Source organism: Hemiscyllium ocellatum, chromosome 38 (assembly GCF_020745735.1).
Source record: "Hemiscyllium ocellatum isolate sHemOce1 chromosome 38, sHemOce1.pat.X.cur, whole genome shotgun sequence".
Taxonomy (NCBI): Eukaryota; Metazoa; Chordata; class Chondrichthyes; order Orectolobiformes; family Hemiscylliidae; genus Hemiscyllium; species Hemiscyllium ocellatum.
This window is the reverse complement of record NC_083438.1, coordinates 35,763,821-35,785,928: the sequence shown is the minus strand read 5'-3', so window position 1 is coordinate 35,785,928 and position 22,108 is coordinate 35,763,821. Positions and strand designations below refer to the sequence as shown.

The following is a 22,108-nucleotide window of genomic DNA, read 5'->3' as shown; positions in this document are numbered from 1 at the left end:
TCTTCTGATCAAGGGATTTGAAAACACAGTGAAGAATTTTAACGATCGAGGCTTGACTCAAACCCAATGTGGGTCAGCAAGCACAGGAAAATAGGGACTTGCCATGAGTTAAAATGGGCACGGGAAATGACAGAGGGTGGGGGTGGGGGTGGGAGAGGTGAAGTCATGTGACATTCCTGACAGTCTTTGATGTTGCCAGATGTGTGGTGGAAATTGTAAACATATTAGAGCCACAGCACCGAAACAGGCACATCAGTTCAGCTGGTCTATCCCAATCGTAATGCCAAACTTGTCCCATCTGCCTGCTCCGAGCCTATATCCTTCCAAACTTTTCCTTTTCATCTACTTATCCAAATGTCTTTTAAATGTTGTGAAGTTCATTTCGCACACGAACCACTCTCTGTGTAAAGCACTTACTTCTCATGTCTTTTCTCCTCTCATGTTAAAAATATGCCCCTCTAGTCTCAAAGTCCCTCATTCTGGAGGGAGCTGCCATTCACCTCTATTCACCTCTTTAAGGTCACCCCTCAGCCTCCTACGCTCCAGTGAAAACAGCCTCAGCCTTTCTGTATAACTCCAACCCTCCCATTCCCGGCAACATCCTGGGAAATCTCTCCTGAACCCTCTCCAGTTTAATAATATCCTTCCTATAACAGGGAGACCAGAACTGGACACAATATTCCAGAAGGGACCTCCCCAATGTCCTGTACAACCTCAACATGACATTCCCAACTCCTACACTCAAAGGGCTGAGCAATGAAGGGAAGGGTGCGGAACTCCTTCGTAACCCCCCTGTCTGTATGTGAGACAAACTTTAGAGAGCGATGTATCTGAACCCATAGACCTCTCTGTTCTACAACACTACCCAGGACTCTATCATTTACTGTATAAGATAAAAACAATGACTGCAGATGCTGGAAACCAGATTCTAGATTAGAGTGGTGCTGGAAAAGCACAGCAGTTCAGGCAGCATCCGAGGAGCAGGAAAATTGTTTCGGGCAAAATGTCTGTTTTATCAAAATGCAACCCCTCACATTTATCCAAATTAAACTCCATCTGCCCGTCCTCAGTGGCCCAATTAATCAAGATCTTATTTTTCAATCTTAGATAACCTTCTTCGCTGATTGTTTTCATCTTGGGTGGTTATTATGGGCAAACCATGGCCACAGCTGGAAATTATTGAAAGCTTGCTGACTTGAAATGCCAACTCTGTCCCTTCCTACTCAGAGCTGCTGAGCACTGTGTAACAGGGTGGGGGTAACGTTACTGTAGTCCCAGAGGACTGCACTCTCAAGAAAAGGGAGATAACTGCTTGAATACGAGGGATGGCCAAGGTCGAGACACCAACAACAGCATGGCGGCCTTAGCCTGGGGAGTTGGAACCCATCACTCGACAGGCATCCAGCCAACTGAGCTGCCACCCTCTGTTCTGTGAGGAAAGGTAATTGATGTAAATCAAACCAACCAAGGGAGGTGGAAACTACTGTGATGCATTGTCCAAGTCATTGGCATTTCTGGAATTTTACCTGCGTCTCTCGCCCTCTGTTTCCTCATACTATGCGATACTGTCAGATTCTTGTTTTCAAAAGGCTCACAGATATGTAAATCAGCACATTTCAGTCCAATACGTCAGTCAACGGTGCCTGTCCTTGTTTCACGGTTCGGCACCGTTTGGATTATGCCGGACGGACCCAGCTTTTTCCGGTTATCCTTGGTATTTCTGTTCCTCACAGGTGAGTCTACCTGTTGGTGGGGGGTGTTGTCGGTGGGGACCCTTTGACCATCCTGAAAAACTTTGTAGAGTTGGTCATTATTTGGGTAGGGCAGGTTCTATATGAAAGTAGTTGGTAGGAGGAAGGAGATCAATGGGGATTTTGGTTTTACTTTGAACTCCCTGGGTCAAAAGACTTGAAGCATTGGTGTCTATTATTCCCATCCATTTGGGATTGGAATCCCAATCACCCTGACCACAAGCAGCTGTTGAATCGATCTTCTTTTTTTGAGGTCTACGTGGCCAATTTTTGACAGAATTGGAAATGAGGCAGGGATCCTACAGGGAGGCAAATGTCATTGTTTGGAGAAACTGAAGCAATTCCAAATATTCTACCATTTGGTCATTTCAGGGTTAAATCAGAAAGTATTTGTAATCCCAGAGGTAGTGCAAAAGAGGGATTATCTATCTACTCTCTCCAACACCTTGAATCCTCCTCTCTCCCCAATCTCCTGTCTTGATTCTCTCAACTCTCCCCAAGTTTCTCTCTCCCCACTCCCCCCAAACTCTCGCTCTTCCCTCTACTTCTCTCCCTCCACTCATTCACCCTGTTTCTTTCTCCTCAGCTCTCCCTTTGTCCCTCTCTTTCTCCTTCTTCTCTCCAATTTCTGTCTCTCCCTCTGATCCTCTCTCTCTGTCTCTCCCTCTCCTCAATTTACTGGACTCTGTCTCCTCTCAACTCTCTACTTACTTTTTCCTCTCCCTTCAACTATCTCCATTTCTCTTTCAGCTCCCCCCAATGCTCTCCTTTCTACTCTCTTCCCTTTGACCCTACCTCACTCTCTCTCCTCACTCTCCCCAGCCTCTCTCCCTTTGACCCTCCATCTCCTCTCTTCACTGAATTCTGTCATTGACTTGTTCCCTTCACTCTCCATATATTCTCTCTCCCCTCAATTCTTCCCCTCTCTCTCTCTCTCCTCAATCTCTCCAATCTCTGTCTCTCCCTCTCTCTCTCTTCACTCTCTCCAATCTCTGTCTCTCCCCTCTCTCTCCTCAATCTCTCCAATCTCTGCCTCTCTCTCTCTCCCCTCACTCTCTCCAATCTCTCCCCTCTCTCCTCACTCTCTCCCTCTCTCTCACTCTCTTCACTGTCTCCAATCTCTCCACTCTCTCTCCTCACTCTCTCCACTCTCTCTTCACTCTCTCCAATCTCTGTCTCTCCCTCCCTCTGTCTCCCCTCACTCTCCAATCTCTGTCTCTCCCTCTCTCCAATCTCTCCCTCTCTCTTCTCACTCTCTCCAATCTGTCTTTCCTCCCTCTCTCTCTCTTCACTCTCTCCAATCTGTCTCTCCCTCTCTCTCTGTCTCCCCTCACTCTACAATCTCTGTCTCTCCCTCTCTCTCTCTCTCTCTCTCCCTCTCCTCACTCTTTCCACTCTCTGTTTCTCCCTCCTCTCTCTCCTCACTCTCTCCAATTTCTGTCTCTCCCTCTCTCTCCTCACCCTCTTCAATCTCTGTCTCTCTCTCTCAACCTCTCTTTCCCTCACTCTAACTGTAGTCTATCTCCCCTCAACTCTCTGACTTTTTGTCTCCCTTCAACTGCCCCGGTTCTCTCTCTCCCTTACCCCAATACTCTCCTTTCTACTCTCCTCCCTTTTGACTCTACCTCTCTTTTTCCACACCCTCCCCAACCTCTCTCCCTTTGACCCTCCATCTCCCCTCTTCCCTGAGCTCTGAAATTATCTCTTTCCCCTTACCAACCACGTATTCTTACACTGCCCTCAACTCTTCTTCTTCTCTCTCTCTCTCTCTCTCTCTGTCTGCCAGCATGCTCGCTCTCCCGTACACAACCCTCTTTGTCTTCCCCAGCTTTCTCTCAGTCTCCCACCTCCCACTTTTCACTGTCTTTCCCATCCCCACTTAGTTCTCTCTCCCTGTTTTCCCAGATCTCTCCCTGCCTGCTCACTCATTCTTCCCCCCTCACCCTCCCATCCTCACTCTAATCCCCTTCTTTCCTAGATCTCCCCTCTCCCCCTCACTCGTTCACCTGTCCCTCCCAATCTCTACAGCCCCTCAGTCACTCTCCTCCCTCTTCCTCCTTGCCACTGCCTCCTCACCCCTTCCACTTACTCTACCCCTTCCTCGACGTCTCCTCCTTCCTCACTATCCACACTGTTCCCATTTCTGTTCACACTTCTCTTTCACCCTAACCCCTTCTCACCCGGCCTCACCCTCACCATACCTCTCACCCAGCTCTCCCCCTTTTCTCCCTCTCCCTCCTTACCTTTCTTCACCTCCTCAATGTCACCTTGTTCCTAACTCGACTCTCTCTCTACACCCTCACATTATCCTATCCCCTCAGACTACATACAACCCTTCCAACTCTCCCCCTGTCACCCTCACCCCCTCCTCCACCTTCCAACTCTCCCCCTGAAACTCTCACCCCCTCCTCCACCTTCCAACTCTCCCCCTGTCACCCTCACCCCCTCCTCCACCTTCCAACTCTCCCCCTGTCACCCTCACCCCCTCCTCCACCTTCCAACTCTCCCCCTGTCACCCTCACCCCCTCCTCCACCTTCCAACTCTCTCCCTGTCACCCTCACCCCCTCCTCCACCTTCCAACTCTCCCCCTGTCACCCTCACCCCCTCCTCCACCTTCCAACTCTCCCCCTGTCACCCTCACCCCCTCCTCCAACTTCCAACTCTCCCCCTGTCACCCTCACCCCCTCCTCCACCTTCCAACGCTCCCCCTGAAACTCTCACCCCCTCCTCCACCTTCCAACTCTCCCCCTGTCACCCTCACCCCCTCCTCCAACTTCCAACTCTCTCCCTGTCACCCTCACTCCCTCCTCCACCTTCCAACTCTCCCCCTGTCACCCTCACTCCCTCTTCCACCTTCCAACTCTCTCCCTGACACTCTCACTCCCTCTTCTACCTCCATCTACCTTCCAACATCCCCTCCCCATTCCCCTGCCTCTCCCACCCCTCTCTCCTCTCGCTGACTCGCCATCCCTCCACCCCTCGTCTATTCCCCTTTCCTCCCTTCCTTTCTGCTTCATATTCCCAACACCCCCCAACCCCCTCACCCTGCACCTTTTCCCTCCCTCTCGGTTTGGTAAAACAGCATGGACAGAGATCTTTACATGGACAGACGTTTCACGTTAGAAGAGGCAATGGGAGTCCTGAGCTGTAACTCTCATCAAAAACCTATTTCCGTGTCACGTGTTTGAAAGCACACTTTGCGACATAATTAAGACGCAAGGCGAAGACATTTTTTTCAATGCAGTGTACACCTCGCTCTGGGTTTTATCTCTCAGTCAGTATGGTTAAAGGAAATTTAACACCTACCCAACTCTCAGCAGAGAACCTTAGACCCGGTCTATTCTGTACTTATCTGCCGCTCTTTGTCGTTACCAAGGTAACTCCAGCAGGTAAACACATTCTGAACAGGAAACCCATCCCCGCAGAGCCATGGAATGCAGAGCAACCTGTTGGGTCTCATTTCAATTGAAAGTTCACTGCTGCAGAGTCAGGCCAGAAAAATGTCAACACCGTGCCCCGTCAGTCAGCAATAAATTGGAGTGAATGTCTCTCACAGAAATGCAAGAGTAACTCATTCTGAATGGAATGGGTTGAGGGATGTGAGACGAGTTTTCAATCCTGGTCTCTCTCTCTCTCTCTCTGCAAAGGGAAGGATTTAGAGAATCAGTGAATCCCTACAGTGTGGAAACAGGCCATATGGCCCAACAAATCACACTGACCTTCCAAAGAGTATTCAACTCCAGACCCATTCCCATTCCCCTCTTGCTCTACATTTACCCCGGACTAATCCACCCTAACCTGCACATCCCTGGACACTATGGGACAATTTCCCATGGCCAATCCACCCTAACCTGCACATCCCTGGACACTATGGGACAATTTCCCATGGCCAATCCACCCTAACCTGCACATCCCTGGACACTATGGGACAATTACCCATGGCCAATCCACCCTAGCCTGCACATCCCTAGGCACTATGGGACAATTTCCCATGGCCAATCCACCCTAACCTGCACATCCCTGGGCACTAAGGGACGATTTCCCATGGCCAATACACCCTACCTGCACATCACTGGGCACTATGGGAGAATTTCCCATGCCAATCCACCCTAACCTGCACATCCCTGGCACTATGGGACAATTTCACATGGCCAATCCACCCTAACCTACACATCCCTGGGCACTATGGGACAATTTCCCATGGCCAATCCACCCTAACCTGCACATCCCTGGGCACTATGGGACAATTTAGCATGGCCAATCCACCCTAACCTGACATCCCTGGACACTATGGGACAATTTAGCATGGCCAATCCACCCTAACCTGCACATCTTTGGACGGTGGGAGGAAACCGGAGCACCCGAAGGAAACCCACGCAGACACGGGGAGAATGTGCAAACTCCACACAGACAGTCGCCTGAGGCTGGAATCGAACCTGGGTCCCTGGCGCCGTGAGGCAGTAGTGTGAACCACTGAGTCACCGTGCCACCCCCAAGAGTCCTCCAAGAGTCCAGGTCACAGCTTGGAGACACTGAGGTCAAAAGCACAGAAAAAGGCCCTTCGATCTATTTTGTCCATACCAGTCAAAAACAAGCACCTACCTATCCGAATCCTATTTCTCAGCACTTGGCCCATAGCCTTGGAATTGCAAGTGCACGTTGAAGACCCTTCTTCACTGCAATGGGAGTGTCTGCCTCTCCCACCCTGACAGGCAGCGGGTCACATCACACCATTGGAACGCTCCACAGTAACATGCAGAATACTGCCCCCCAGTGACAGGAGGATCAGGAAGCAGGGGTTTGAAAAAGATATGGGAGGGAGTGGTCGGTGAGGGTAAGACGGGGTGCTGTTGGAGATGACAATATTTTTTGTAGAGAGATATGAACTGGGACTGCAATGCCTGAAAAGGCATTGGACGTAGGCCCTGTTGGAATCATCAGAGAAATATTTGGAGGACTGTGGGGGAGTGAGCAGGAGGACTGATTGAAGAGATCCTTCAAAGAGCTAGCATCGACATAATGAATTAAATCATCGAAACTCTACAGCGTGGAAACAGGCCATTCAGCCCAACAAGTCCGCACCAACCCTCCAAAGGGTGTCCCACCCAGATACATTCACCTACATTATTACTCTACATTTACCCCTGAGTAAGACCCTTAATCCACACATCCTTGGGCACTATGGGACAATTTCCCATGGCCAATCCACCCTAACCTGCACATCCCTGGACACTATGGGACAATTTAGTATGGCCAATCCATCCTAACCTGCACATCTTTGGACTGTGGGAGGAAACCCACTCAGACAGAGGGAGAATGTGCAAGCTTCACTCGGAGAGTTGCCCGAGGCAGGAATTGAACCCGGGTCCCTGCCGCTGTGAGGCAGCAGTGCTAACCACTGAGCCACCATGCCACCCACTGAGTGTGCTCCTCCTGCGCTGTCTCATTCGAAGGGCAGGGCTGATCTAAGCTCTGGTCCATTCTCTGACAACAGTGAGGCTTGACCCTGTTACTGTGTCGAATGGGACAAGAGTGAGGGTCACACTAAACATTTAGCCTATCCTCAGTTATAAGACACAGAGTGTGCAGAGCTCATTATGCAGGTCACAACTCCAGCAGATCCATATTTTTAAAAATTCACTCATGGGATGTTGGTGATACTGGCTGGGCCCAGTATCCATTGCTCCGTCCCTAGTTGCCCCCTTGAGAAAGTGGGGGTGAGCTGCCTCCTTGACCCGCTGCAGTCCATGTGCTGTAGGGTAGACCCACAATGTCCCTGAGGGAGGGAATTCCAGGATTCTGGCCCAGGCAGGAACGCCCAATATATTCCCAAATCGGGATGGTGAGGGGCTCGGAGGGGAACTTGCAGGGGGGTGGTGTTCCCATGTACCTGCTGCCCCTTGTCCTTCCAGATGGAAGGGGCCATGGGTTTGGAAGGTGCTGCCTGAGGGTCTTTGGTGAGTTTCTGCAGTGGGTCTTGTAGCTGGTACAACACTGCTGTTACTGAGGGGGGGTGGGGGGAGGGAGGGGATGGTACACACTGCTGTTACTGAGGGGGGGTGGGGGGAGGGAGGAGATGGTACACACTGCTGTTACTGAGGGGGGTTGGGGGGAGAAAGGGTTGGTACACACTGCTGTTACTGAGGGGGGTGGGGGGAGAAAGGGGATGGTACACACTGCTGTTACTGAGGGGGGGTGGGGGAGGGAGGGGATGGTACACACTGCTGTTACCGAGGGGGGTGGGGGAGGGAGGGGATGTTACACACTGCTGTTACTGAGGGGGTTGGGGGAAGGAGGGGATGTTACACACTGCTGTTACTGAGGGTCAGTGGGGGGAGGGAGGGGATAGTACATACTGCTGTTACTGATGGGGGGTGGGGGAGGGAGGGGATGGTACACACTGCTGTTACTGAGGGGGGTGGGGTACGGAGGGGATGTTAAACACTGTTGTTACTGAGCGTCAATGTGGGAGGGAGGGGATGGTACACACTGCCGTTACTGAGCGTTGCTGGGGGGAGGAAGGGATTGGTACACACTGCTGTTACTGAGTGTTGGTGGGGGAGGGAGGGGATGGTACACACTGCTGTTACTGAGTGTCGGTGGGGGAGGGGGGGATTGTACACACTGCTGTTACTGAGCGTCGGTAGGGGGAGGGAGGGGATGGTACACACTGCTGTGACTGAGTGTCGGTGGGGGGGAGGGGATGGTACACACTGCTGTTTCTGAGTGTCGGTGGGGTTTAGGGAGGGGCTGGTACACACTGCTGTTACTGAGCGCAGTGGGCGAGGGCGGGGATGGTACACACTGCTGTGACTGAGCGTCAGTGTGGGAGGGAGGGGATGGTACACCCTGCTGTTACTGAGCGTCGGTGGGCAGAGGGAGGGGATGGTACTCACTGCTGTTGCTGAGCGTCGGTGGGCAGATGGAGGGAATGGTACACACTGCTGTTACTGAGCGTCGGTGGGGTGTGTGAGGGAGGGGATGTTTGTGGGTGTGGGGCCATTCCATTGGGGGCTGCTTTTTCCCTGGTTGGCGTCTCGAGTGTTTTTGGAGCTGCCCCCACCCACTGACCCATCCATTTCTCCACCAGCCCAGTTTAAGTAGGTAGCTACTGTGGCATTGCCAGTGTGGACCCCGATTCGAGTGTGGCACAACATATTGACACTTGCCCTGTACGCTCACTGCTCGTGAGGGGATGGTACACACTGCTGTTTCTGAGGGTCAGTGGGGTGAAGGAGGGGATGGTACACACTGCTGTTACCGAACGTCGGTGTGGGTGAGGGTGATAATGGTACACACTGCTGTTACTGAGCGTCGGTGTGGGGGATGGGACATACTGCTGTTACTGAACATCGGTTTGGGGGATGGTACACACTGCTGTTACTGAGTGTCGCTCATGAAAGTAGAGGCGTCTTGTCTTTCAGATGCTCAAAGTGGCAATCCAGTGACATTAACCATTTTCCTCTGTGCAGGTGCGTTGACACCAATCAAGATCGAGCCCGGACTGACTGAGTTCTATGTCATCCCTGGCCACAACCTCACCCTGACTGCCAACTTCACAGTGGAACCAAAGGATACCATCTATAGTGGCACTTGGAGAAAGGACGTGAGAGAGATTGCGGAATGCCAATTGAATACCAGCCCGATCGCTGGCGCTCATGAGCGAGTGGCTTGCGCTTTGCAGAATTCCAACATATCGTTAACGCTGAGGAACTTCTTTCCCAATGATGTGGGCACTTACACCCTCGAACTGGTCTCGGATGAGGGGGATAAGGAAAATGTTCAGTTTGCAGTCAAACTCTACGGTGAGTGAGCAGTGAGCGCCTAAAGGTCAGGCTTTTCTTGACGCTAGCCCGACGGATTTGTCGAACGAGCGAACGCCTGAGGAAGGTGGCAGGAGGCAGAAATCAATGTGTCGCGTTGCTCACATTCCGCGTGAGGGGTTAGGATGAGAGATAGCGGCATCTCTTCTGGGCGGCACGGTGGCACAGTGGTTAGCACTGCTGCCTCACAGCGCCAGAGATCCGGGTTCAATTCCCGCCTCAGGCGACTGACTGTGTGGAGTTTGCACGTTCTCCCCGTCTCTGCGTGAGTTTCCTCCGGGTGCTCTGGTTTCCTCCCACAGTCCAAAGATGTGTGGGTCAGGTGAATTGGCCATGCTAAATTGCCCGTAGTGTTAGGAAAGGGGTAAATGTATGGGTGGGTAGCGATTCGGCGGTTTGGTGTGGACTTGTTGGGCCAAAGGGCCTGTTTCCACACTGTAAATCTAATCTAATCTAATCTAAAAAGTAATCTAATCTAATGTGCCCCATCACAGCTGCAGACAACAAGGGTTCAGAGAGGACAGTGTGGAGCTGAGGAGGTGTCCGAGGAGTTGGAAGCTTTGTGCCTCCGTTTGTCTCTCCCAGAGAGTAGATCATAGAGTCACAGAAACATTGGGTCTTACAGCAAAGAAGTCAATTCTATGCCGACCAACAAACTACACTCATCCCATTTACCTGCACTTGACCCAGAACCTCCTACGGCTGGCATTTTAAGTGCTCCAAATTCTGCCTCCATAACCCTCTCAGGCAGCACTTTCCATATTTCTACCAACCTCGAGATAAAGTTTGTTTTTTTCCTCTCAGATCTCCACTAAACCACTTACTCCTCATGTCAAACTGATGCCTTCTGGTGTTCGATCTACCTGCCACAGGGAAGGGATTCTCACGATCTACCTGTCCAGGCGGCACGGTGGCACAGTGGTTAGCACTGCTGCCTCACAGCGCCAGAGACCCGGGTTCAATTCCCGCCTCAGGCGACTGACTGTGTGGAGTTTGCACGTTCTCCCCGTGTCTGCGTGGGGGTGCTCCGGTTTCCTCCCACAATCCAAAGATGTGCGGGCCAGGTGAATTGGCCGTGCTAAATTGCCCATAGTGTGAGGTAAATGTAGGGGTATGGATGGGTTGCGCTTTGGCGGGTCGGTGTGGGCTTGTTGGGTCGAAGGGCCTGTTTCCACACTGTAAGTAATCTAATCTAATATGCCTCTCACACCTTTGTGCGCCTGATCCAAGGGAAAACAGCCTCTGACCACCCAGTCTCTCCTCGTAACTGAGAGGTTCCACCCCAGGCAACATCCTGGTGAATGTCCTCTGCACCGTCTCCAGCGCAATCACATCCTTCCTGTAGTGTGCTGACCAGAACCATACATAGTATTCCACCTGCGTCCAAACCTTTATAAAGTTGTGACTGCACTTCCTTGCTCCTGTATTCTATGCCCTGGCTAAGGAAGGGAAGTTTTCCTGTTTCCCTCCTTCACCACCCCATGTTGACATCTTCAGTGACCCATGAACTTGAACACCAGCATTCCTTTGTTCCTCAGTCATCCCGAGGTACCTACCCTTCACTGTATAAGTCCTTCCCACATCAGACCTCCCAAAGTGTGTCACATTAAATTCCATCTGCTCAATTTGCCAGCTGATCAATATTAGGCTGTAGGGAAAAAGTGAGGACTGCAGATGCTGGAGATCAGAGCTGAAAATGTGTTGCAGCAGGTCAGGCAGCATCCAAGAAGCAGGAGATTCGACATTTCAGGCATAAGCCCTTCTTCAAGAATGAGGAAAGTGTTTCCAGCAGGCTAAGATAAAAGGTAGGGAGGAGGGGAGGAAGAGCGCCTCATCTTCCGCCTAGGAACCCTCCAACCACAAGGGATGAACTCTGATTTCTCCAGTTTCCTCATTTCCCCTCCCCCCACCTTGTCCCAATCCCAACCCTCGAACTCAGCACTGTCTTCCTAACCTGCATTCTTCTTCCTGACCTCTCTGCCCCCACTCCGGCCTATCACCCTCACCTTGACCTCCTTCCACCTATCGCATCTCCAACGCACCCCCCCCCCAAGTCCCTCCTCCCTACCTTTTATCATAGCCTGCTGGACACACTTTCCTCATTCCTGAAGAAGGGCTTATTCCCGAAACGTCGAATCTCCTGTTCCTTGGATGCTGCCTGACCTGCTGCGCTTTTCCAGCAACACATCTTCAGCAATATTAGACTGTAACCTGAGACCATCCTACTCAGGACCATTTCCATGGCAATCTCAAGCTTACTAACTGTACCTTTGACGTTCACATCCAAGTTGTTTAGGTAAGTAACAAACAACCAACCTCTCAGTGACGAGGAGAGACTGGGTGGTCAGAGTCTGTTTTCCTTTTGAGCAGAGGAGGCTGAGGGGGAACCTGATTGAGTATATGACTGGTCACAGGCTTCCAATCGCGAAACTAAACCCTCCACCATCACTGTTTGCCTGCAATCGCAGCCAGTTTTGGATCCAGTTTGCCATCTTGCCTTGGATCCCATGGTCTCTTCCCTTTTGGACTCGCTTTCTATATGGGAAAAAAAATATTCTGGATTAGAGTGGCGCTGGAAAAGCACAGCAGTTCAGGCAGCATCCGAGGAGCGGGAAAATCGACGTTTCGGGCAAAAAAGCCCTTCATCGGGAATAGAGGCAGAGTGCCTGAAGGGTGGAGAGATAAATGAGAGGGAAAGACTTGCAGTGGGAGAGGGACTCCCTGAGATTCTGGTAGAGAGGAGGAGGAAAGCTTCTTCAAGGCAGGCAAGAGGATTCGCAGTAGGGTTAAAATCAATGAGGTAAAAACAATGACTATGTGGGACCTTGTCAAAGCCCTTCATGAAGCCCATGAAAACCACATCAGCTGCGCTGCCTTCAACTATATAATTGCTCATCTCTTCAAATCAAATTTGTCAGACAGGAACACTCTTTCACAAATCAAGGCTGACGACCCCTGAACAATGTACCTTCATGAGCCCTTCATCAGGAATCCACATCAGCTTATGTCCGAAACATCGACTCTCCTGCTCCTCGGATGCTGCCTGACCGGCTGTGTTTTTCCAGCACCACACTCTCGACTCTGACCCTCCAGCATCTGCAGTCCCCACTTTCTCCTACCCCTGAGCAATTCCTACCTTTCCAATTAATCTTGTCACTCAGAATTCTGTTTCCATGACCATGCTTACCACTGACATGAGACGAACTGGAGTGCAGTTACCTGACCTGTCTCTGCTCCCCTTCTTGAACAAAGAAACCACATCATCTGTCCTCCAGTATTCTGGCACTTCACCAGTGACCAGTGAAGTATTAAATATCTCCACCAGGACCCCAGCAACCTTCTCCCATGCCTCCTATAGCAAGCTCCAGGCACAGTTACCCCATTGCATTCGCTAGGTCTCACTCTTTCCTTTTGCTCTTGATGTACAGATCAATACTGAAAATGTGTTACTGGAAAAGCGCAGCAGGTCAGGCAGCATCCAAGGAGCAGGAGATTCGACGTTTCGGGCCTTCTTCAGGCCTTTTTGGCATATGCCATTCCTGAAGAAGAGCTTATGCCCGAAACGTCGAATCTCCTGCTTCTTGGATGCTGCCTGACCTGCTGCGCTTTTCCAGCATACATTTTCAGCTCTGATCTCCAGCGTCTGCAGACCTCACTTTCTCCCCGTACAGATCAATAGCCTTGGCGCTTTCCTTCATCTTATCTCCCAAAGATATTTCATGGCTCCTCTTCGTCCTCCTAACTCCTCTTGTTTTAGCAGCCCCCTGTACTTTTGAAAAGCCTCCCTTTTTTCTTTTAAGGCAGGGTACCTGATATATGTGTCCTTCTTTTGCTTATCAACCTATTGATATCCCTTGACATTCAGGGTTCCCTGGACTTTCTGCCCTTGCCCCTCACTCTAAGAGGAAGATGCTAGCCCTGAATTTCCACTGTACTACTGTTAGAAGATTCTCATTTTGCAAATGTAGACTTACTTGCAAGTTGCCCCTCCCCCTCTATGTTCGACAGATCCTGACTAATGATATCGAAATTGGCCTTCACCTCAGCTGAAACTATATCTCCTTCCATGACACGTCTGGAGTTATGGTCACTATCTCACTCACTGAAATTTCAACCATGTGACCAGCTTTATTCCCCAGGATTCTCCAGCACAGCCCCATCTCCAACAAAAAAATCTCTTTGTGTATATACATTGTCCCAAAAGCAGTTCGATTCTGTACAGTTGTATACCAAGTAAATAAACAAAACATTGGATTTTGACTCTATCCAAAATACCCAAAGACCTCCCTTGCACATACAATCCTGATAATTACATATACTTGAGGGAACAGGAGGGTCTGCTAACTGAATGGACCTCCATTGACCTTCAGCAGGAAGACCTCAGAGAGTGGTCTTTCCCCACTGCCCCTTAGCAGCAGCTGCTCAAGCTTTACTGTGTCCCTCAGCACGTAGTCCTGGACCTTGGAATGTGCCAGTCTGCAACCCTGGGTCAAGCTCGACTCCTTCAAGACAAGCACGTCTCGGGCAGACCTAAGAGTGAATTTCACTGAGTTGATGGTCCTCCGGGTGCTGTCGATGTTTGTCTGGGTGTGCGTCCAGGGAACAGACCGTATATCGCGGAGTCCCGCGTCACAGAGCTGCTCGGGATGAACCTCGGCACTGACCACTGCATCTTCCTCCAGACTTCCTTTACAAAGGCACGTTCCAGCAGGAAATGTGAGACAGCCTTAAGACCCCCTGCAGCTACTTTGAGGACAGCGTGTGGCGGCACAGCTTGGCCAGGTCTACTATCACATTAATGTTAGCAAAGTCAAAATCCCCCCCTACAGCTGTAACCGTGTTTCCCTCACACCTTTTCGTGACGCTTTCAGAACTGCTCCTCCAGCTTCCTCTGACTATTGGGAGGCCTGTAGTATAAACCCAGCTAAGTAATCATCCCTGTTTTGTCATCCAACCAGATGGCATCTCTTGAAGGACTTCTTGAACGTCCTCTCTCATTACTGCAGTGATGGTCTCCTTTACCGATTTATATAATTCCCGTACCTTTCTTACATGCATCCTAGTCATGCCTGAAGCTTTTAGACTCGGGAGTGTTGATTTGCCAGTTCTGTCCTCCTTCAACCATGTCTCAGTGTTTGCAACAACAACATATTTCCACTTGCTCATCAGTGCTCTCAGTTCAGCTGTCTGACCGGTAAAGCCCCTCTTGCATTAGTATGGATACAATTTAGCTTTTTAGACCACCCCCAGTTAGGCATATTGCGCCCATCACGCAGTCATAGACTCAGACCGCACGGAAACAGATGCTTTGGATCCACCAGTTCATGCCAAACTTAGGGTCAGTTCTGCTATAACACAATAGCTATGTCTAGTGCAAACCTGTGTTATAGTATAATCGTGCCTTAGAGACAGCATCTAAAGGGTTGGCGCTGTAATCGTGGTACAGCCAAACCCCGTTTTCAACATTTGCGTTTTAGAAACAGTATCGCTAATTCGTCAATCGCGTTGCAGCAAATTCACACTGATGAAAAGCATGTTATAACGGAAAGACCTGTAATCCCAAACTAACCCAGTCCCACCTGCCCTGCTCCTGACCCATCTCCCTCCAACCCTTTCCTGTCCATGTCCTTGTCCCAAATGTCTTTTAAACGCACATCCACCACATCCTCAGGACGTCCATTCCACACATGAACCACTGTCTGCACAAAAACATTTGCCCCTTGTGTCTTTTATAAATCTCTCTTCTCTCACCTCAAATATGTGCTCTTCAGTCTTGCAATCCCTCATTCGAGGAAGAGTAAACCTATCATAACTCTATCTATGCCCTTTATTATTTTATAAACTTCACTCAGGTCTCCTCTCAACCTCCTACGCTCCAGTGAAAAAGAATGTCCCAACCTATCCAGCCTCTCCTTATAATACAAACCCTCTGTCCCTGGCAACACCCTGGTAAATCTCTTCTGAACCCTCTCCAATTTAATAATATCTCTGCCTACTGGACTGTGCTGGTATTGCTTCTAGATCTGATTGGACCTTGGACACCATTTTACACCGACTCTTGTGTTTCATCCCCCTGCTCGATCAACTTAAAATCTCCCAGATCAATTAAGATCTGAAAATCTGTGATCTCTGAAAATCTGTGATCTCTGAAGAAATTCAATCCTTTCCCATTCAGGGACAACCCATCCATAGTGTAGAAATCCCATCTGTCCCAAAAGCTGTCCCAATGATCCAAAAATCGAACACCCTTCCTCCTATGCCATCCCTTTACCCAGTTATGGCTGGAGTACTGTGTGTAGTTCTGGTCCCCACATTACAGGAAGGATGGGATTGTACTGGAGGCGGGGTACAGAGGCAAATTCACCAGAATATTGCCCTCGGACAGAGCATTTGAATTGAATTGAATTGAATTTATTTATTGTCACGTGTACCGAGGCACAGTGGAAAAGTTTTGCCTTGTGAGCAATCCAGGCAGATTACAGAGTTAAGTAGCATAGATAGTAAATAATAGGGAAACGGTGGCAAAAACTAAAACACAGCTACAGGAGAATGTTAAGAGTTTGTGAGACTTCAGCGATGGAGAGAGAGAGAGGCGGAATATGCTCAGTATGTTTTTTTTTGGAGCTGAGATGGTTGACGGGGGATCGATAGAAACACAGAAAATAGATACAGGAGTCGGCCAGTCAGCCCTTGGCACCTGGACCACCATCCAATATGATCATGGCTGACTGTACAATCTCAGGATTCCATTCCCACCCTCTCCCCTTGATCCCTTTAGCCCCATGATCCACATCCAGCTCCCTCTTGGATATATCTAATGAACTGGCCCCCAACAGCTTCCTGTGGGACAGAATTCCACAGGCTCCCAACTCCCTGAGTGAAGAAATTCTCCCTCATCTTGGTCCGGAATGGCTTCCCCCTTTATTCTTAGACTGTGACCCCTAGTTGTGGACTTTCCTCAACATTTCTCCCACATCCAGTCTGTCCATTCCCATCAGGATTTTCTATGTTTCTATGAGAATCCACCCCCTCATTCCTCTAAATTCCAGTGAGTACAATCCCAGTCGATCCACTCTTTCCCCATATGTGAGTCCCACCATCCCAGGAATCAGTCTGCTGAACCTTCGCTGGGATCCCTCAATACCGGGAATGTCCCTCTCTCAAGACTAGGAGACCGAACCTGCACACAGTCCTCAAGGAGTGGCCTCACTTAAGCCCTGAGTAATTACAGCAGGACGCCCTCACTGCAATACTCCAATCCTCTCGCTATGTTGCAGGTGTACAGGACATTGGTTCGGCCACTTTTGGAATATTGCGTGAAATTCTGGTTCCCCTCCTATCGGAAGGATGTTGTGAAACTTTGAAAGGGTTCAGAAAAGATTTACAAGGATGATGCCAGGGTTGGAGGATTTGAGCTACAGGGAGAGGCTGAACAGGCTGGGGCTGTTTTCCCTGGAGCGTCAGAGGCTGAGGGGGGACCTTATAGAGGTTTATAAAATCATGAGGAGCAGGGATTGGATAAATAGGCAAAGTTTTTTCCCTGGGGGTTGGGGAGTCCAGAACTAGAGGGGCATAGGTTTAGAGTGAGAGGGGAAAGATATAAAAAGGACCTGAGGGACAACTTTTTCGCGCAGAGGGTGGTACGTGTTTGGAATGAGCTGCCAGAGGAAGTGGTGGAGGCTGGTACAATGATAGCATTCAAAAGGCATCTGGATGGGTATATGAATAGGAAGGGTTTAGAGGGATATGGGCTGGGTGCTGGCAAATGGGACTAGATTGGGTTAGGGTTGATATGGGTGAGTTGGACCGAAGGGTCTGTTTCTGTCCTGGACAGCTCTCTGACTCTGTGAAGGCTAGCGCTCCATTCGCTCTCCTCACTGCCTGCTGTACCTGCCTACCGACCTTTAGCCACTGTGATCCCCAGATGATGAGGAGTACAGATCTTCCTGAAAGGTCGTTAGTGAGCCACATGGGACTCCATGTCTTTCAGCGGCAAGTAAATGGTCAGCAGCAAGCTAGATTATACACCCGCTGGCTTCAAACTAAATTCAAATTTCACGTTATGCCACGTTGGGCATTTGACCTCCTATCCCAGAGCATTAGCCTGAGACTCGGAACTACTAATTCACTACCACTTCCCAAATACTCAGGAAGGAAGAGATTGCAATGTAGCGATCAAATGGAATGGGATTATGGGGATGGGTCTCTCAAAGAACTGGTGCAGACACAATGGACTCTTCATGTGCTAATTCTTTGGATAATTCGACGATGCCCTTTTGCGATTTTAACGCCGCCCATAAACCATGTCTTTACAAAGGAAACGAATCCTCACCTATTCACGCTGTCTTCTGGAATCATCCCCATCAATTCCTATTGGAGACATAATATATCACAGAGACATGAATAGTCACTGTCATTCAGCGAAAGGTTAGAGATTCTTTCTCATCCTGACCCCTCTAGACCCCTTTGTTCCTTTGTTCCCATTTCACACAGTAAAATGTAAACTTACGCTTAGTTTGAAGAGAAAAGCAGAGACATTCAGAACCTTGAATTGAATTTATTGTCCCGTGTACCGAGACACAGTGAAAAGTTTTGTCTTGTGAACAATCCAGGCATACCACAGAGTTAAGCAGCACAGATAGTAAATAATATGCAAACAGCAGCAGAAACAAAACCACAGGTAGAGGAGAATGTTAAGAGTTTGTGAGGCCATTCAGTATTCTAACAGCAGTAGGGTAGAAGCTGTTTCAAAACCGACTGGGTATGTGTTCAGGCTTCTGTACCTTCTCCCTGATGGTAGAGGGTGTAGAACTGCCGGGGTGGGAAGGATTTTTGAGAATGCTGGTGGCCTTTCCTTGACAGCGGGACTGGTCAATGGATTCTACAGATGGGAGGTTGGCCTTTGTGAGTGTCCAGGCCGAGTTCCCCACTCTCTGTAACCATCTCCGATCTTGAATGGTACAGTGGCCATACCAGGTATTGATACATCCAGACAGATGGCGCACCTAGAAAAGTTGTCAAGGGTATTCACCATCATGCCAAATGTCCTCAGCTGCCTGAGGAAGAAGAGACGTTGTTGGGCCTTTGTAACAGTGCACCCACATGAAGAGTCCAAGAAAGCTTGTTGTGGATGACCGCTCCCAGGAGCTTGACCCTCTCCTCTCGTTCCACCCTCTGTGCTGTTAATGTGTAGGGGGACATGAGGAACATCCCGCTGAAAACCAATACAGTGGAACCTCGGTTATCCGAATGAGATGGGCGGGCGGGCACTATTTCGTTCGGATAATCGATTATTCAGAAAATCGATTAAATGCCGTTCCTCTTGAACTCGGAATTTTCAAGTCTGCTCCCCGTTCAGGAGCCTGCAGCAGCACACAGTGCGTGAGGTTGGGTCCCCAACACCGCCCCCAAACCCAATCCAAACCTGCACCCCCCCCCCCCCCAATCAGGACCAAACCCCCTCTCCCCGCCCCCCCCAACCTCGTCCAAACCTGACCACCGCACCCCCAGCCCCATTTCGATCCAAACCCGCCCCCACCCAGTCCAACACCGTCCCTGCCCTCCCCCCCAGCACAAAGCGTGCAAGGCCTTGCCCCCAACAGAACACCACCACCCCGTCCACTAGACCCCCCCCCCCACCACCACCCCGTTCCCCCCCCCCTCCCCGTCCATCCCTGACCCCTCTCCGGGGCATCTGGACTGCACACCAACAATAAGATTACTGCAGCAGCTGCGTTTATGTGGGGTAAGTGTCCAAATAGTGCACAGACACAGCCACAGTCTCACACACACAACTTTTTACTGCAAACTTTTGACAGGTTCAATTTTTGCCCAGTACAGGACAACGCTGGAGAGATTATTCCTGGGAAAGGGAGGGAGGTGGGGAGGTTAGGGGACTCCAGGGAAAGTGTGGGGGGAGAGACAGAGAGGGTGGGAGGTCAGTCATTTGGAGAGGGTACCTGTTAAATCATTGTAAACGAAAGACACTATCAGTGCTGGAAACATGTCTTTGATGTAACGTTTCTGTCAGGACCTCCTTCGGATAATCCGATTTTCAGATAATTGGTGTTTGGATAATCGAGGTTTCCCTATAATGAGTTCCTTGGTTTTGCCAGGAAGCTAGGTTGTTCTCAGTGCACCTTTTTTCCAGGTCTTCCACCCAGACAGCTGAAGTCACGATGACCAGTTTTGGTCTGGTTCAGAACCTTGAGACCGTAGACCATAAGGAAGGGGAAGAGGAGGAGGCTGTTCTGCCCTCCAAGCCTGCTCTCCCACTCAATAGGACCATGGCTGAGCTGACATTCCTCACATCCAAGTTCCTGCCCTTACCCCATAACCCTTGATTACCCAACTGATTGAGAATCTATCTTAGCCTTAAACCTACGCAAGGAATCTGCCCCCACGGGTGACTGTGGCAGGAGTTCCAAAGGCCCATAACCCCCGAGAGAAGAATGACTCTTTTTTTTTCATTATGTATTCATTGAGGATTCCCACCCCCAGGTAATAATCTCTTCCAACCTCCCCTCTCAGGCAGAAGGGGAGACACCTGAACACATGTACCAACAGGGTGAAAAACAGCCTCCTTCCTGCTAAACAGACCTCTCAAAGTACAAATCTAATCCCGCTACTGTGAACCTCCTGTGCAGTGTAACCTGTACGTCTCACTCTGCCGAAACACCCTATGATCTGTCTGTCCTTGTACGTTCTGATTTGCCTGTACTACACGCAAAACAAAACCTTTCACTGCACTTAGGTACATGTAACAACAACCAATCAAATCGGAGGCTGTAGACCAATCATTCCTGGTGCATTGGTTTGTAATTAAGTTCTCTGCTTTTTTTTCAACCCTTTTGCTCTCCACAGAATCTATTTCAACCCCCAGTGTTACATGGAACGAGACGGAGTTCAGTAAAGGTGACAACCATACCTTCACATGTAAGATCGAAAACGGAACAAATCCACAATTTCACTGGGAAAAGGATGATGAAACATTGACCAATGACAGCAGACACTCGATATCAGAAAGTGGCATGGTTTTGACGATCATTGCTATTAATGAATCTGACTGTGGATCATACAAATGTGTCATTAAGAATGCCATAAATCAGAAGGAAGTGCAAGTTAATATATCTAGTAAGTGTGAAACACGTTTTTAAAAATGGCATTTGTGGAATAATTGAATATAATGCTACTATTTAAATAATATCTCTATCGATAAAGTGCTGAAAATGCAGACTGGGTTGGATACCATGGGAAATGCAGGATTGTGAGGATAGGGGAGAGGGGTGGGTCTGGGTTGGATGTTTATCAGAGGGTGATTGTGGACCTGATGGGTCAAATGGCCTGATTCCAAACTGTCGGGGTTCTCTGAATGCTCAGTCTGTGGTAGATTCGGCATCTACACTTAGAATGGGATTAATGACATCAACTTGTTACAGTGCAGTTCCATTCTCCTTCCAATGGTGTTACCTGTCTAAGAAATGATTGACCAGGAAGATCAATGTTCCTTTCCGCGTATTCTCAGCACCAACATTGTTATCTTTCCTGGATTTATAGAGGCACTCATTCCAGTTGAGTTTCACCTTGAATGATGCTACACGGTCTGGGATCTCTGTAACCCTCCAATTTTGGAGGAATTTCTTCTCATTCCACATGTCCATCACTACAGCTGCGTAGTCCTGGAATTATGATATGCCACTACCTCATTAAACCGTTCCTTAAAACCTATTTCCTCGACCCGCATTTTGTTTATCAGATCTAGTATCTCCTTGCTTCACTTGGCATCCAGTTCTGCATCTCCAGATAGCTTTTGGCTATCAGTGCTCTGATATTCTGCAATGTGTTGTCTAGAATGAGACTCGGTCCTAAGGTAAAAATCTGAATTTATAGAGAAGGGTCACTGAAATAAATAGAATCCCCACAGTATGGAAACTGGCCCTTCGGCCCAACAAGTCCACACTGACCCTCTGAACGGTAACCCACCCAGACCCTTTCTCCTACCCGATTACCCTACAGTTACCCCTGACTAATGCACGTACACATCCCTGAACAATATGGACAATTTCCCATGGTCATTTCACCCTAACCTACACATCCCTGGATACTATGGGACAATTTAGCATGGTCAATGCACCCTAACCTGCACATCTCTGGGCACCATGGGACAATTTAGCATGGCCAATCACCCTAGCCCGCACATCCCTGGGCACTATGGGACAATTTCCCATGGCCAATCCACCCTAACCTGCACATCCCTGGGCACAATGGGAAAATTTCCCGTGGCCAATTCACCCTAACCTGCACATCCCTGGACACTATGGGACAACTTTACATGGCCAATTCGCGCTAACCTGCACATCCCTGGACACTATGGGACAATTTACCATGGCCAATCCTCCCTAACCTACACATCCTGGGCACTATGGGACAATTTAACATGACCAATCCACCCTAACCTGCACATCTTTAGTCTATAGAGACTGGATTTGCAACCATGAAGGACAATGGGATAATTGTTTTCTCTTTGTTAAACA

At 49.5% G+C, this 22,108-nt stretch overlaps 1 protein-coding gene across 1 annotated transcript in view; it reads left to right on the top strand.

The window, feature by feature from the left end:
• The first annotated feature begins 1,632 nt into the window (after window positions 1-1,632).
• Window positions 1,633-22,108, top strand: part of LOC132833933 (hepatic and glial cell adhesion molecule-like) — a 38,281-nt gene continuing 17,805 nt past the window's right edge. The window contains exons 1-3 of the mRNA XM_060852612.1: window positions 1,633-1,733; window positions 9,225-9,557; window positions 20,439-20,708. Of these exons, the coding sequence (XP_060708595.1) occupies window positions 1,679-1,733; window positions 9,225-9,557; window positions 20,439-20,708 (658 nt within the window). The 5' untranslated portion in view covers window positions 1,633-1,678. The remainder of the gene's footprint in view (window positions 1,734-9,224; window positions 9,558-20,438; window positions 20,709-22,108) is intronic.